Source organism: Squalius cephalus (genome assembly GCF_949319135.1).
Source record: "Squalius cephalus genome assembly, chromosome: 10".
In the NCBI taxonomy this organism is placed as follows: Eukaryota; Metazoa; Chordata; class Actinopteri; order Cypriniformes; family Leuciscidae; genus Squalius; species Squalius cephalus.
Window position 1 is genome coordinate 30,460,198 of NC_137131.1, and position 17,011 is coordinate 30,477,208.

At 42.2% G+C, this 17,011-nt stretch overlaps 1 protein-coding gene across 2 annotated transcripts in view; it reads right to left on the reverse strand.

Annotated features, from left to right (window-relative positions):
• Positions 1–1,651: 1,651 nt before the first annotated feature.
• aldh1l1 (aldehyde dehydrogenase 1 family, member L1) overlaps positions 1,652–17,011 on the reverse strand; it is a 52,385-nt gene continuing 37,025 nt past the window's right edge. For both annotated transcript variants that reach the window (XM_079883294.1, XM_079883295.1), the window contains exons 14-23: positions 4,747–4,817; positions 4,507–4,612; positions 4,310–4,397; positions 4,038–4,131; positions 3,653–3,752; positions 3,432–3,530; positions 2,974–3,139; positions 2,791–2,893; positions 2,380–2,579; positions 1,652–2,277 (exon numbers count right to left, since the gene is read on the reverse strand). In XM_079883294.1, coding sequence (XP_079739420.1) covers positions 2,222–2,277; positions 2,380–2,579; positions 2,791–2,893; positions 2,974–3,139; positions 3,432–3,530; positions 3,653–3,752; positions 4,038–4,131; positions 4,310–4,397; positions 4,507–4,612; positions 4,747–4,817 — 1,083 coding nt within the window. In that variant the 3' untranslated portion in view covers positions 1,652–2,221. The remainder of the gene's footprint in view (positions 2,278–2,379; positions 2,580–2,790; positions 2,894–2,973; positions 3,140–3,431; positions 3,531–3,652; positions 3,753–4,037; positions 4,132–4,309; positions 4,398–4,506; positions 4,613–4,746; positions 4,818–17,011) is intronic.

A 17,011-nucleotide genomic window follows, 5' to 3' on the forward strand; every position in this document is an offset into this window, starting at 1 on the left:
ACATCTGTGTCTTATTCCTTAACCACAAACGGTTGTAGTTAGTCAACAGTCAACTGCCCAGTGAAAAGTCACACATACCATGTTACAGCAATGTTACGTTCACATGTGATAAACAAGTATATTTTCGTCCATTCACGTGTAACAAATACTAATATTTCAATAACATTTGACCTGAGCTGAGACACAGAATGTATTGATACATCCTGTTTGATTCATCTAAATTACAATTATGCGGTGTTGGTTGGTCCTACAAGACATGGAACTGTCTGTTCCAGTGGTAGGAAAAAAAAAAAATGAAAAGAAAATGAAAAACACATTTGAGACATTGCTAATGCTACAGCATGGCTAGCAAAAGCTGGGCCGTAATGAATATATATGTAGTCATGGGAAATTCCAGAGAGAACCCAACCCATGGCACATAGAAGAATTTAGCTAAGAAATGCAGCAAGACCCTGACAGAACTGAGGCTTGATGAGTAGCACTGCAGCCTCATTTTAAGTCAGGTCTGAGCCAGAAGGCCTATCTGTGTGGAGTTTGCATGTTCTTCCCAAGTCTGTGTGGGTTTGCTCTGTGCGCTCCAATTTCCCAAACAATCCAAAGACATGCAGCATATGTGTATTAGACTCTAAATTGTATAGTATAGGTGTGAATTTGAGTGCAAATGTGTTTGTGTCTGTGTATGAACCATGCGACTGGCAATCTGTCCAGGCTGTCCCAGCCTGTGACCCGAGATACTAGGAAAGGATATCCCTCCAACTGTCAGTCTGCAGTGATCGAGGGATAGAGAGGAGGTGCTCTAAAATAAAACCCTGCCCTCTATTCAATGGACCCTTTTCACATTTCCAGGTTTCTCAGAAGCGGAAGTCATCATAGTTGGGTAAACTTCTATTGCAGTTAATCAGAGACTACATTAAATATACTTTTCATGTTCCAATTTTCTCAAATAACAAAAGAAAAACTCCACAATAGTGTTTTCACAACTTTCAAAAAGAGGAAAAAAATTGAGAGATTGATAACGGCAGTCAGAAGAGAGAAAGATGTAAATTTTCCCGTCACTCCCACAGCTGCTGTAATAGAAAAAACCCCACTGCAGCGTTAACTAGTTTCTTGTAATTTGATGCATAGGTAATATTTTAAATGTTCATACATTAAAAAAAAAAATGTTTTCAGAATTTACGATACTGATGACCGTTAAAACATCAGAGTCTGTTAAAAGGGTCCAACAAATCAGTTGCAACTTCCGGTTCATGGGGACTTTAATGAAGCTGCTTCATCACTATAATACAGCAAGAATTAGTTTTGGAGCTTAGAATACTAAAAAAGAATACTAAAATAATAAACTCCACCTACACTATAAATTCTGTTTACAACAATACGTTCATTCTAGTATGAAAAATGGTAAATTGTCAATTCTCAAATACCTTCTGAATAATTATTGAAAAATTATAACCATAACTTTGTGACAGTGTAATAACTTTTACTTTGAATAACCGACAGTCAAGAATAATGAATCTTTGAAAAATTCTACAGCTCAAATATTGTTAAAATGAACATTTGCGTTATTGTGATGTTGGATCTGGCTCTGTGTTACAGTACATATTTTTTCATATAGTCACAAATGCACATGAATAAAACACTCAAAACAATGTAATAAGACAATACTGGACATTTTATTCTTGTGGCACATGCTTGGATAATGTTTATAAAGAAGACAAAACAATGGTGGAGGTCTGGTTTCTAAAGGATAAAATACACTTCTTAAGATCAACATAAAATCTTTAAAACAATCAAACAGTATCAGTGCAGTAAATAACAGTCAGATATGTTTACCTGAAATTGTTTTGATGGCTAGTCTAGCATTATTTCACAGTCTTTTAACCTATTACAAACTATCTCAAAACAAATGACAAAGTGAAATATCATAATAAGTGAAAAAAGTCTGCTGACTCTCTCTGAGCATATGTACAGTTAGACATTTATAGGTACCATGTAAAACTAGAAGACTAAAAATTAAGTCTGCAGAGTAACTAAATTGACCACATGATTTGATTTAATTTTCCTAATTGCCTGAACTAAAATGCAATCCATCCGTTAATACAAACAAAACAAATGTAATGACAATTTACTTCAAGGTTGAACTAAAATGGTCTTTAGCTGCCACTTTAGAGCACTAAAATGCAATCATCTTTTTTTGTGCACTATATGTCCAGTATTTTATCAGTTAGTATTCAACGGTGACACACTTAGTCTTCAGATACTCATTCAGAGCTTCTTGACCTGTTGGGGAGAAATACAGTTAAAACAACATACAAAAGTATTTCTTTAAAAAGAAATACCTACTCAAATGTATCAAAACAATTATCATTCACACAATCTTACCCAAATCTTTGCCAAAGCCAGACTGTTTGAAGCCACCAAAAGGAGCTGCCACATCAGTCTTGTTGTAAGTGTTGATAAACACAGTGCCGGCTTGAAGTTTTTCACTCACATACAGAGCCTTGCTGATGTCGCGTGTAAACACACCTGATGCTAAACCATATTCTGTAGCATTAGCCCTCTGCAGTACGTTGTCAACATCTCTGAATGAGGGAGATTGGGGAAAAGGCAGTTTACAATGTTGCTTTTTGTCATGTTACAATAAAAAAAAAAAGCAAAAAAAAAAGCATGAAGTATACAGTTAAATCCACTACAAATCATTCATCATTGCTGGAAGCTGAGTTTACATACTGTAGATTGACTGGTGTGAGACAATCAGCATTTTAGAGGTAAAAGTGGCTTGTTTCTACCAACCCATTGAATTTGGAGATGATCATGACGGGCCCAAAGGACTCCTCAACAGCAATATACATGTGATCCTGCACGTCACTGAAAACAGTTGGTTCAAAGAAGAAACCTATAGAGATGGAAAGCATAAGAAACTTTGCACTTTTTTTCCCACTAAGACTAATGCAAATGCTCACACACTCCCCTCACCTGGACGGTTTACTTGTTTCCCTCCACACACTAATCTTGCTCCTTCTTTGACCCCTTTTTCACAGTATTCCACTAGTTTGTCCAGATGGGCTTTGTGGTTCTGTGGGCCGTGGTCTGTGGAACGGTCTAGTGGATCACCAATCTTCATCTTCTTTATTTCACTAACCTACATAGATGCAGTTATATGATATGAGTTTAATTATGAAATTGTAAGTTATGAAATTATCACAAATAATTATCTTGGTTAAATTATTTTAAGAGGTTTCACCACTCATCCAGATTGTATGACTATACTTTAGATATAATATTAAAGCCATATCTCAGTCACAAGAGTGTGTTATGACTATATATCAGAATAGCAATGATTCAGCTGTAGGTAAGGAATCAAAAGGAATATATGTGAAAATAGACATTCAGCTTAAGAAGTTATTAAATCTTCATGTATGTTTATTCCTTACCACTCTTTCCACAAAAGTGTCATGGATAGATTCCTCAATGAACAGTCTCCCTGCTGCAATGCAGTTCTCTCCCTTATTAAAGAACACAGAGCTCATACCCTGTAGACAAGAAGTGTGTGTGTGGAGGGTACATAACATGTCTGAGATTACAACATTACTTCGATAAACAAAGAATGTATTTTTAATATGATCATGCAATCATGGTATTGAGGTAAACAAACCATTTTGACAGTCTTGTCCAGATCACAGTCATTAAAGATGATGAGAGGAGATTTCCCTCCTAGCTCGAGTGAAACCTTCTTCACATTGCTGACTGCACAGCTACAAGATAGACAAGCATTTCTAGGATTCCCAACTTTTATTTAAACCCTATTTGTAATTAACTTAAATGAAAGAAATGCTGTAAGCATACAAAAATAATATTGAAAGTGTTTGTATAATTTATTCAGAGTTATTAAGATTAAAATATGATTAGAATAACTACATTAAAATATGTGCCACTATTTTCAATTTGTGGCCCAAATGTGACATCAAGACAAAATCTACAAAACTCTGAAAAGAAAACAAGAAAACAGTCACAACTTTTTAAAAGAGATGCTCATTCACCTTTTCATAATCTGTTTGCCAATCTCAGTGGAGCCGGTAAAACCCAGTTTTCGAACATCAGGGTGGTCAGACAGCCGCTGACCAACCAGAGACCCTAAAATTGACATATTCAATAAATATTCGATTCATATATAAGCAGACAGCCTTAAAAACAGCCAAATTCATGTTTCAAATTCAAGCGCAAAGCATTTACAATAGTGATACTGAATTACATACAAAAAAAGTATATCAGTATATGAATTTTGTTGTGTATGCTTTGCGTGTATATGCACCGGATCCTGGTAGTATGTTCACCACGCCCTTTGGAAACTTTGCCAGTGCAGTTAATTCAGCAAACTTGAGAGCAGTCAAAGGTGTGACCTAGAATTCAACACAGAAACAATCACACAATCCTTCATTTCTGTTCCAAACATTGTTTGGAATAAAGATGCCTTGTGCATGTTTGTTTAATATTAACTCCAATTTTTACCTGTGCAGGTTTGAGCACCACAGTGTTTCCAGCTGCCAGGCAGGCTGCAGTCTTCCATGCCAGCATCATTAATGGATAATTCCATGGAATGACAATGGCACACAAACTGAACATAAACAAACAAGAGCTAAATATTCTCAGCATTCTATCCAGATATACAAAATACATAGCAATTAAGGTGACTTCTCATGGTGAGGTTGGAGTTTGAGTATTCATTTTTATAGGGAGGGTTGATTTTACCCAATTGGCTCTTTCTTGGTGAAGGTAAGGTTTCGATTAGGCCGAGCCTGGTTGATAGGAATAGTGCAGCCCTGTGGAGAAAAAAAATGATATCTTTCAGACACATTTTCAGAATAGGCTCATTTATTTTTATAATTTTTTTTTTTACATTTTACTAAAACAGTAGTTTCCAATCATATACTGTATAATAACAATAATATTCTTTTTCAGTTTTGTTCTGGGATAATAGCTTCTTATATTAAAGTGATAGTTCACCCAAAAATGAAAATTCTGTCATTTACTCACTTCGACTCAAAATCACTTTTGACCAATAGGTGGCGCTGTGACCAAATTGATGTGGTGTGGTCAAAGTAAGGTGACAATGACAAAGTTTGGTGTCAATATGCCAAAGCAGAGATACAGCCTCAAGAGTCATTTTGGCATCATACCTCAACTTTGTTGCTTCGGTATACGAAAATGGTTTGGTCACGACACGAAATCCATAACTTTTTGTCGGCACGGTCTGGAGATGATACGATTCGATTTTGGTGAAAATCGGACCAATGGCCTAAGAGGAGTTAGAAAAAGTAGGTTTTGAAAGAAAATCAAAATGACGGACTGAAGTTCAGCCAAATATGGCAATTAATATCTATGTTCTCAGCATAACCCAAAGAATCTATTATGACCAGTTTCATTATAATGGGCTAATTTAATCAAAGGTTATTAGCATTTTTGGAAATTTAATTATAACTTTTGACCACAAGGTGGCGCTGACCCGAAACTTTTCCAGTACAGTCAGCGCATTGTGCCGAAGACACATACCAAGTTTCGTAACGATATGCCAATGTGTTCGTAGAATATAGCATTTTAAAACAAAAGTTTAAATGGCAGATGCCCAAAATGGCCGATATGGGAAAATTGGGTATCATTCGACTCGGCATGCTGCACCAAATCTCAAGAGACCAGTTTTGTGATTTTAGGCCAAAGTGTTCAGAAGTTATAAGCAAAAAGAGCCTAACCACTAGGTGGCGCTGCACTGAAACTGTGCAGATAGCCTCAGGACTTGATTGTCACAACATGTCAACAAAGTTTGGTCAGAATACGTTAAATCGTTGCGGAGATATAGCCTCATGTAAATTTGGCGGGCACTTCGTCGAATTCGTTCGCGCATTATTCGAGAACTGTTTGCCAAATCAATTTGAATTCCATAGCTTTTTGTCGCCATGGTCTGAAGATGATCTGGTAAAAATGTTGTGAAAATCGGAGCAACGGCCTAGGAGGAGTTTGAAAAAGCAGGTTCCCTTTCAGTCGCTCACGTTCGATGTAACGCCGACGTGACGATGTAACTGGGATCACTTCAGGGAGCCCTATCAACTTCGAGTGCCTACAGAACGAGCCAATGAACGTTGCCGTGCATGAATCGCATCACGCGCCCCCGCCACGCAGCGCGGGTATAAACAGGAAGCAGGCGCACGCACACATTGTCTTTCACTTCGGAGCCGAGCTTTTGCTTTCACTTCCGAAATCTACAGGAAAAGACTGCCTTTGAGAACGTGAGGACTCTCCTTCGTGTTGGTGTGACGGTGCGATCAGCGGTGGCCGCGAGCATTGCAGCTCACAACTGCTGTTTTCACAGCACTGCTGTTCTGTGTATTGTGTGTGTGTGTCGGTATCGGTGGGCGTTTCCCTCTGTGTGTTATCACACTGCGGCTCCCCCAGGGTGCCTCAACACTAAGAGAGTTATTTAAAAACCTTTTTTGCTTTCACTAAAAGAGCAACACAAGCGTGACCCTGCGTCTTTTTCAAGATGTCATTCCTCTTGTGCGTTTCTGGATGCCGTCGTTCCCTGGCGCCAGCAGATGGCCACAGTAGTTGCCTCTTGTGTTTGGGCATTCAACACGCTGAGGCAGCTTTTGTGGATAGTTCATGTTCCCATTGCGGGAATATGACTATCTCAGTGCTTAGATCGAGACTCGCTTACCTCAAGGGTACCTCGCTTACCTCAAGCCTCCTTCTCCGGAACGACCAACCGTTTCCTTTGGGGCTCCAGCTGACGATCAGATGTCGATCGCAGCATCGGAGGGGGAGCTTCAGTCCTCTGGAGATGACGACTCGGCTGTGTTACCCCCTTCGGGGCGTGTAGCGTTGTCCGAGACCGATCCAGAATGGGCGGCTATGCTTTCCCGGGCCGCCAAGAAGGTTGGGCTTGCGTGGAACCCTCCACCACGTCCCAAACCTTCTCGGTTGGACGATTGGTTTCTCGGGGCGGGCTGTGCTGGTTCTCAGTGCGCCGCCCCGGTACCTTTCTTTCCGGAAGTGCATGAGGAGCTTTCTAGGACGTAGAAGGCACCGTATAGTGCCCGAAGCCGTTCTAGTGGCTCCTCTCCCCTCGCCACCCTCGACAGCGGGGCAGCTAAGGGGTATGTGGATATCCTCCCAGTGGAGCGGGCTGTCGCGATGCAACTGTGTCCGGTGTCCGCCTCCTCTTGGCGGGGTAATCCACGCCTCCCGTCCAAGGCCTGTAAGTTCTTGTCCGGTCTAATGCTTCCGCCCTCCATGCCATGGTGCTCTTGCAGGTCCACCAGGCCCAGGCGCTCATGGACATGAACGAGGGTGGTTCTGACCCAGAGCTCCTCCGGGAGCTCCGTGTGGCAACCGACCTCGCCCGCCGGGCGACTAAGGAAACCGCACGTTCAGTCGGTCAGGCGATGTCCACCTTGGTGGTCCAGGAGAGCCACCTTTGGCTCAACCTGGCAGATATGAGGGACACCGATAAATATCGGTTCCTGGATGCCCCTCTTTCCCAGGTTGGGTTGTTCGGCGACGCAGTCGAGAGCTTTGCCCAACAGTTCTCGGCCACATAGAAGCAGACGGAGGCCATCCGGCACATCCTGCCCCGGCGGACCGCTGCTGCTCCCACCCGTCCGCCGGCCGCAGACCCTCCGTCTACTCGTCACCGAGGTCGGCCTTCTGCTGCATTCTCCGCTCCCGCTAAGCCCCAGCAGCAGCAACCATCTAGGCCTCAGCGTGGAGCAAGCCGCAGGAAGCCGACCCCGCCCGTCCAGGCCGCTGCCAAACCAGGAGGCAAGCGATGGTGCAAACGACCCTGAGACGGGCGGCCCAGAGGTGGATCAAGTTGCTCTTCACTCCTTCCCCCGGTGGAGGGCTGGGCGGAGAATCTTTTGTTTCCTTTTCTTTTTGTTCCCACCTTTTCAAAAAAAGAGCAATTTCTGAAACCTCTGGGCCCCAAGAGGGCACGCTTGGCGGTCGACGACGCTATGCCTTGTCACCCCCGAGCCCCTCTTTCATCGCCAGCGGGCAGCAGTGGCTGTGTCCTGGATGCTTTGACGCCTCCGCACACTCACTCTGCCCTTCGACGGAAGCAGGTATGTGCTGCACCACACACTCAGACCCCACTTCGGGCTGCTGTGCCGTCCGAGTTGGGTCCCTGCATTCCGCCGCGCTGCCCCACCCCGGGTACATCTGTGGTGCCGTTGGTCCCGCTTGCTCGGTCTCTGGGAGCCTGGTTAATGCTTCCCAGCCCGTCTCACAGGCTCATCCGTACCATCAGACTCGGCTATGCGATTCAGTTCGCCCGGCGAACAAGGTCTCAAGGCCTCACCCTTCGGGGTACCCTCACGAAAGTCGCGGAGGCGGCCATTGCTCCCATGTGCGAGTGTGGTGTTCGCATCCTCAACTACCTCGACGACTGGCTTATTCTGGCCCAGTCGAGAGAGCAGTTGTGCGAACACAGGGACATGGTGCTCAGTCACCTCAGCCACCTAGGGCTTCGGGTCAACTGGGAAAAGAGCAAACTCACCCCCGGGCAGAGGATCTCAGTCGAGAGAGCAGTTGTGCGAACACAGGGACATGGTGCTCAGTCACCTCAGCCACCTAGGGCTTCGGGTCAACTGGGAAAAGAGCAAACTCACCCCCGGGCAGAGGATCTCTTTTCTCGGTATGGAGTTGGACTCGATCAACATGACAGTGCGCCTCACCGAGGCCTGTGTCCAGTCAGTGTTGAACTGCGTCAGCACGCTCAGCAGGTGCTACCGGGAGAATGGCGACTCCATCCCCAGGTGGTCCAGCTGATTTTCAGGCGCTTCAGGGCCGCACAGGTAGATTTGTTTGCCGCCACGGACACGTCTCACAGCCAGTTGTTCTATTCCCTGACCGAGGGGACCCTCGGCACGGATGCTCTGGCACACAGCTGGCCCCGGAGCCTACGCAAGTATGCGTTTCCCCCAGTGAGCCTTCTTGCACAGACCTTGTGCAAAGTCAGGGAGGACGAGGAGCAGGTCTTGCTAGTTGTGCCATATTGGTCCAACCGGACCTGGTTCCCGGAACTAGCGCTCCTCGCGATAGCCCCTCCCTGGCCCATCCCTCTGAGAGAGGACCTGCTCTCTCAGAGACGGGGCACCCTGTGGCACCCGCGTCCAGACCTCTGGAAACTCCATGTCTGGTCCCTGGACGGGACTTGGAGGTTCTAGGTGACCTACCCCCTGCGGTAGTTGACACCATCACTTCCGCTAGAGCCCCCTCTACGAGGCGCCTCTATGTGTTGAAGTGGAACCTGTTCGTTGACTGGTGCTCCTCTCACGAGGAGAACCCCCGATCTTGCTCGATCAGAGCCGTGCTTTCCTTCCTGCAAGAAGGGCTGGAGCGAAGGCTGTCTCCCTCCACCCTTAACCCTCTGAGGTCGGCAAACGCGCGGGCGCGTTTTGCTGGATTTTCTTCACATTGTAGCACAATAAACTTAAATTACTCCGTCATTTGTGGTCACACAGAAAAAAGAAATATGAAAAAAGAATCTGTGAGATGTCTACTTTTATATGTGTCCACTTACAATCAAATCAAAACAGGGTGTGCTTTCTGCCTCTCCGTCTCGGTGAACTTTTTTTTCTTGAGCACGTCTATAAACTGAAAAAAAACTCAGCGAATACTTGTCACACATTTATGAGCCATATATCTTTATAAACATTTAAGTGTGTACTTTTAAATCATCGGATTCAAACTGAAAACAAATATTCTCTAAGTAATTTGTATAAAACCAACAAGTTGTCCAGCTTCTCAAACGCTTGCTCATTATTTTTAATATGACCATGTCCATGCGCGCAAAAGAGATTCACATGCAAATCTCCACATGGAATGCGAACGCGCTCGTTACCTCAAAAACAAAGCACCAAACTTCATCAGTCTCTGCTTTTCGTCGAGTTTGGAAGACATGCCGTGAGCTTACATTGGATTTACCTCAGAAGAAGAAGAACGCGATTTGAAGACAAGAAAGATGTAAGGTAAGAAATTCTTAATTATATTAGTTGAATATTATTGTTGCATAAACTTCACATTGCAGTTGAACTGCTGCTAGATATATGGTGAATATTATAATATTTAGACCCATGTTTACTGTTAAATACTGTTTGTGGATATCTGCTCAAACGTAGATATGTATAATATGGTAACCAATGTTTCATATTTTGGAGCGCGCTGTGCGTTTGAATGTAACATATTTTGGAGCACGCTCTGTGTTTGAATGTAACATATTTTGAAGCGCGCTGTGCGTTTGAATTTTTCATATTATATCATCATAACGAATGGAAACATTTGAAGTAACATATGATAATCAATTTTTTTTTCTAGTAGTTGTTACTGAAGTGATCCGTTTGAAAGATTTATAGGCTGCTATAGGTTATTGTTGTTATTATTATTATTTTATGTAGCACTGAGCGTAGCCTATGCCTACAAGGCACAACAAACCTGGTGTTCATTATACAGTGAGGAAAATAAGTATTTGAACACCCTGCTATTTTGCAAGTTCTCCCACTTGGAAATCATGGAGGGGTCTGAAATTGTCATCGTAGGTGCATGTCCACTAGGGGTGATTAATCTGTCTGATTTCCCGATTCGATTCGATTACGATTATTGAAGTCCCGATTCGATTATAGTCGATTTTCGATTATTAACGATTCTCGATTAGCGATTATTGATTTTCCATTTCACAACAGTAAACGAAAATACACTACAAAGTGATTGCAGTATTAAAAAAAGTCAGCTGCTGAATTACTTAACTCTTTTATTGAGTAACAACAACTCAAAGCACTTTCTGTGTCGTGTAGTTATAACTTCAGAATTATTTGTATGTAGCTTATGTTCTGTAGAACACAAATGAATACATCACATTGTGTTGTGACTCATCAAGTTGAACTAAACAATAATAAATAAATTAAAGGCTTATTTCCTTTAGGAAGTAGATCAGAACCAACATACTGTAGAAACTGGACAATTTTCTTCTAGAAAGACAAGGTGTTCAGGTGGAGGAAGACTGCAGGTTGCAGTCGAAACATGTCAAGGTAAAGAAAAAGTTTTTCTCCACCTGAACACCTTGTCTTTCTAGAAGAAAATTGTCCAATTTAATCATTAAAGGGGGGGGTGAAATGCTATTTCATGCATACTGAGTTTTTTACACTGGTAAAGAGTTGGATTCCCATGCTAAACATGGACAAAGTTTCAAAAACTAAGTTGTACGTTTGAAGGAGTATTTTTGTTCCAAAAATACTCCTTCCGGTTTGTCACAAGTTTCGGAAAGTTTTTTTCGAGTATGGCTCTGTCTTACGTAAGATAGAGCGGAATTTCCTTATATGGGTCCTAAGGGCACTTCTCCGGTAAGATCGCGGCCGCGCGCGCACTCGTAGACCAGAGCAAGAGAGTGAAAGCAGTTCGCCATCAAAGCGCCCTGCCCGGCTTTTGGGAAGTCAATGTCACCAAAGAAGTGTGTTTTTGGTTGCCAGGGCAAGACAACCCTGCACAGATTCCCAAAGAACCCAGCGTTAAGGAACCCGTGGATGGAGTTTGTTTTCCTGAGCATAAACGGAGTTGTGTAAAGACTGTTGTTCCCTGCATTTCGATGATGATTGTTTTATAAACAAAGCCCAGATCTACGGATTTGCAGATCGTCTAATGCTTAAGGATCGAGCAGTCACAATGATAAAAATTCGCGGTCGTGCGTTGGAACCGGACGGTGAGTAAAACTGTTTGTTGAACAAATGTCTCTGTGTGTTGTCACTAGCTTGGCGCGTTAGCACAGCTAAGCTTCGCCCACACGGCCCGCCCCCAGCCGCTCGTTTTTTTCCGGAAAGACTCGGTACAGCCTATCTTTATGTTAAAAATTTTATAAAACAAAATACTTTTTGGAGATATGAAGGATGCAGTATTACTCTATAGGTACTCAAGATTAACAGGAGATTGAGTGAAAATGAGCATTTCACCCCCCCTTTAAGAAGACAAAATGAACATTTTTGAACAACTTACTGTAGCTTCAATTAATAACCTACAAAGCCACTCTTATACACAACTAAATAATAAAGAGTTATGACTTGAAATGTTTGCTGTATACTACAATCAAAAACAGCTTATACAAAAAAAGTGAATGAACATCTGCAGAGAGCACAGTCAAAATGTAACTTTTTGTGACTGAAATTGCACATATTGCAGTATAACGTACGTATAACAGATCGGTTTACACAGTGTACTGATGTGAAAACTAAACAATACAGAAAGCAGCTCTCATACAAAAATACTAAATAGGTAACAATGAAATTGCCAATTTTACATACGTTAGCTAAGCTTTTAACGAAGAAGGTGCCGTTCGAATTTGGCGCTCAGCCATCATGAGTCTGTTATGTATGTGCGCGACTCTGTTATGTGCGCACCACGGACTGTCCGCGCACTGCACGTCCGCTTATAGTTCCGCCTTTTGCGTTCCGTCAATATTACGTTATTAGAAAATTATTATTATTTTTTTTTTTTTCGAAAATCGATTTTTTTACATTTGTGAATCGATTCAGAATCGTCCACGTCCGCATCGCGATGCATCGAAGAATCGATTTTTTCCCCCACCCCTAATGTCCACTGTGAGAGACATAAAAAAAAATCCAGAAATCACAATATATGATTTTTTAACTATTTATTTGTATGATACAGCTGCAAATAAGTATTTGAACACCTGTCTATCAGCTAGAATTCTGACCCTCAAAGACCTGTTAGTCTGCCTTTAAAATGTCCACCTCCACTCCATTTATTATCCTAAATTAGATGCACCTGTTTGAGGTCGTTAGCTGCATAAAGACACCTGTCCACCCCATACAATCAGTAAGAATCCAACTACTAACATGGCCAAGACCAAAGAGCTGTCCAAAGACACTAGAGACAAAATTGTACACCTCCACAAGGCTGGAAAGGGCTACGGGGAAATTGCCAAGCAGCTTGGTGAAAAAAGGTCCACTGTTGGAGCAATCATTAGAAAATGGAAGAAGCTAAACATGACTGTCAATCTCCCTCGGACTGGGGCTCCATGCAAGATCTCACCTCGTGGGGTCTCAATGATCCTAAGAAAGGTGAGAAATCAGCCCAGAACTACACAGGAGGAGCTGGTCAATGACCTGAAAAGAGCTGGGACCACCGTTTCCAAGGTTACTGTTGGTAATACACTAAGACGTCATGGTTTGAAATCATGCATGGCACGGAAGGTTCCCCTGCTTAAACCAGCACATGTCAAGGCCCATCTTAAGTTTGCCAATGACCATTTGGATGATCCAGAGGAGTCATGGGAGAAAGTCATGTGGTCAGATGAGACCAAAATAGAACTTTTTGGTCATAATTCCACTAAACGTGTTTGGAGGAAGAAGAATGATGAGTACCATCCCAAGAACACCATCCCTACTGTGAAGCATGGGGGTGGTAGCATCATGCTTTGGGGTGTTTTTCTGCACATGGGACAGGGCGACTGCACTGTATTAAGGAGAGGATGACCGGGGCCATGTATTGCGAGATTTTGGGGAACAACCTCCTTCCCTCAGTTAGAGCATTGAAGATGGGTCGAGGCTGGGTCTTCCAACATGACAATGACCCGAAGCACACAGCCAGCCAGGATAACCAAGGAGTGGCTCTGTAAGAAGCATATCAAGGTTCTGGCGTGGCCTAGCCAGTCTCCAGACCTAAACCCAATAGAGAATCTTTGGAGGGAGCTCAAACTCCGTGTTTCTTAGCGACAGCCCAGAAACCTGACTGATCTAGAGAATATCTGTGTGGAGGAGTGGGCCAAAATCCCTCCTGCAGTGTGTGCAAACCTGGTGAAAAACTACAGGAAACGTTTGACCTCTGTAATTGCAAACAAAGGCTACTGTACCAAATATTAACATTGATTTTCTCAGGTGTTCAAATACTTATTTGCAGCTGTATCATACAAATAAATAGTTAAAAAATCATACATTGTGATTTCTGGATTTTTTTTTTTTAGATTATGTCTCTCACAGTGGACATGCACCTACGATGACAATTTCAGACCCCTCCATGATTTCTAAGTGGGAGAACTTGCAAAATAGCAGGGTGTTCAAATACTTATTTTCCTCACTGTATATTGTTGGAAACATTTGTGTGTATTCTGTGAATTTTAAAAAGCAATTTTAACCAGAAAAAAAAAAAAAACATTTTAACCGTACAGCCCTATAGTTTCTCTTGATATCAGCATGTTCACAGTTTGTTTTTTTTTATACAGGGACCAGATGCCACTGAGTCCTGCTGACTTCAACATTCACATGAGTCTCTGTACATGAACATGGTAAAGTGAAAATCAAACACCTTGGAAATGAAAGGTATGTACAATTAGGGGTGTAAGAAAAAATCGATACACTTGAGTATCGCGATATTTTATTTTGCAATACTGTATCGATTTTCAAAAACGCAATATCGATTTTTTTGTTTGTTTTTTTTTGTTTTTTTTTTACGTCCAAAAATATTCATGGTAAGACAGTGGTTCACGTTTATGTTGTTTAAATCCCTACCACTAGATGGCTATGCTGAGACGCACCGCTAGTGTCCTCGCCAGGCTCGCCGAACGGTGCATGTCCACTGGTACGGAGCAAGCGGAGCGGAGCGAGCTTTTTCAATTCATTCCTATTGAAGTCGAGCTTCACACTCGCGCAGTGCATTTTGGGATTGACAGCGGACCGGAGAAAGCGCTGAGAGCGACCGAGAGCGTCAAAAGTTTGGGCAGTTCTCGACTTTATGCAAATATCAAGCGAAAAACGCGGTCGGCAGCCAATTGCTGTGAGGTTCGGGATGTGACGTCTGTTTTGAGAGTTTAAAAATATGCTAATTGTGCCGGAGTTTAAGATGGATTTAGTGCGTAAATCATTTTGTTTACAAATTAAGACGCTTTGCAGTTATTATATATATATGTTAAAGATTTTATTTTGGATGTGTTTATTGTTATTATATTGGCTGGGTTTATACAAGTTTATCAAATTGAAAGGATATCTTAGCTTGGTGCATTTGGAAACAAAGCTTGTCTATTTCTAAATGTAATCGCGTGCATCGCTGATGATTATACTGTCCATGTGTTGAAAAAAACTTTGATTAAACACACTCGTAACAGACACACCCCAAAGCGGATACGTTATAGCATTGCCAGCGGCACTGAACGGAGTTTTGCCGCTGTAGTGGACACGCACCGTTAAGCTGCGTTCACACCAAACGCGAATAGAGAGTCTGGCGCGAGTGATTTCAATGTTAAGTCAATGCAAAGACGCGTTTACGCGCATCTTGAGGTCCTGCGGCGCGAATGAGGCATTTAGCGCGGCGCGGTAGACACTAATTCGCCTCATTCACGCGTCCAGTTCTTTTAAAATCTTTTATCACATAAAAACTTGATTTCAATATATGAAACATTAATTTTGTTCACTTTCATCCATTTTTGTCCAGTTCACGTTGTTTTGTATTGTGACAGGGGCTATGTATTTTCTTTTATTATGGCCTACTTGAGCATATAAAAATTTGCTCACTAAGAACCTGTGAACCACAATCCCAAACTGGCAGTTTGATTTTCTGTGTACTGAATTGTTAACCTAAAGTAAACTTCTTTGACTTTTATGCACATCATGTCTTTTTTTAAATATTACTTTTTATAAAATTAGTCCTACTTTAAAAAAATCCCAATATATCGCCTTATGCACAGTATCGAAATATATTGCAATATATTGAATCGTGACCCATGTATCGCCAGATTCTTGCCAATACACAGCCCTATGTACAATGTTTTTAGGAATGGCAGAAAGGTCCCTGTCTTTGGATCATTGTTTTCAATAGTGTGCTTTTTTGTCATTTGTTGTGTATATTTGGATTATGTTGTGTTGTAAATAAATCTAAACAATCAAAAAGCCATTATTTTTTTAAATCTCCTCATTCTTTATGCAAGGTTGCTCAGAATGACAGGTCCTGATAGCACCTGACAGGGCCATTAGGGGAGGGTCTTTGTCTTTCTCAGGTGTGAAATCCATACATATTAATGATGTGTTTACGCCTCTTCGCATAAAGCTTTCTTTCACAAAACACGTCTTACAAATTTTAAATCAATATATTGTCTTATCTGAATGAGCAGTCAGGATGATTTTCACATAGTTTTGGAGCAAATATTCTAGGCTATGTGATACAATTTTCAAAAGTCTTGTGAAGAAATAATCAGTATGGGTTTCATGGCCTTATTTCAGTGACAATTTTTTTTTGTATTTTCACAAACCACGCATAAATGTCATTATCTCAAAACTACAAACTTTTACATACATGCTGCTGATATATTATTATAGCAGAGTTTGTGCTAAATACAGTGTAATCATAGCCTGGGTGCCAGCCCGAACCCCGCCCACAACATTTTTTGGTCCGGAAGTTTGGTCTGGACTCGATCCGTTGAGGAGTAATTATGCCCGGCTCCCAAAAGGCAGAGCCAATCAAATTGCCAGGGCGGGCTTTAATCGATGATGGACAGATGATCTGCGGTTACGTAATCACCCACGTCACCAAAGAGCGCTCGATTTGAATTAGTTTACAACAAAGACGACTGCAGGTGGAGAATTGAGATTTCACGAGTTCACACTTACAAATAAGTCAGATAGAATAAATGCGTATATGAGATTTCACGAGTTCACACAAATAAGTCAGATATGTGTATATGACGTGCTGTCCGAGGAGAGGGCTGTGGGCTCGGTAGCCATACTCCCCCCCCCGTATTCCTGGTTGTGAGAGAACAAGACAAGAGTGAGGATTCGGGGTGGTGGAGGGATGCTGAAAAACTGTCAAGGAGTGTTAGGTAAGTTGACAGAGTGATTAAGCTTCCTCATGCTGATATAGGGTAACGTTAGACATGGTATTGTTTGATGACAAGTTGATATTGGATTGATTATTTGTACGTGCTCCTCCCGAACTTTGTTTATGAAACATCATGTGTAGATTCCGC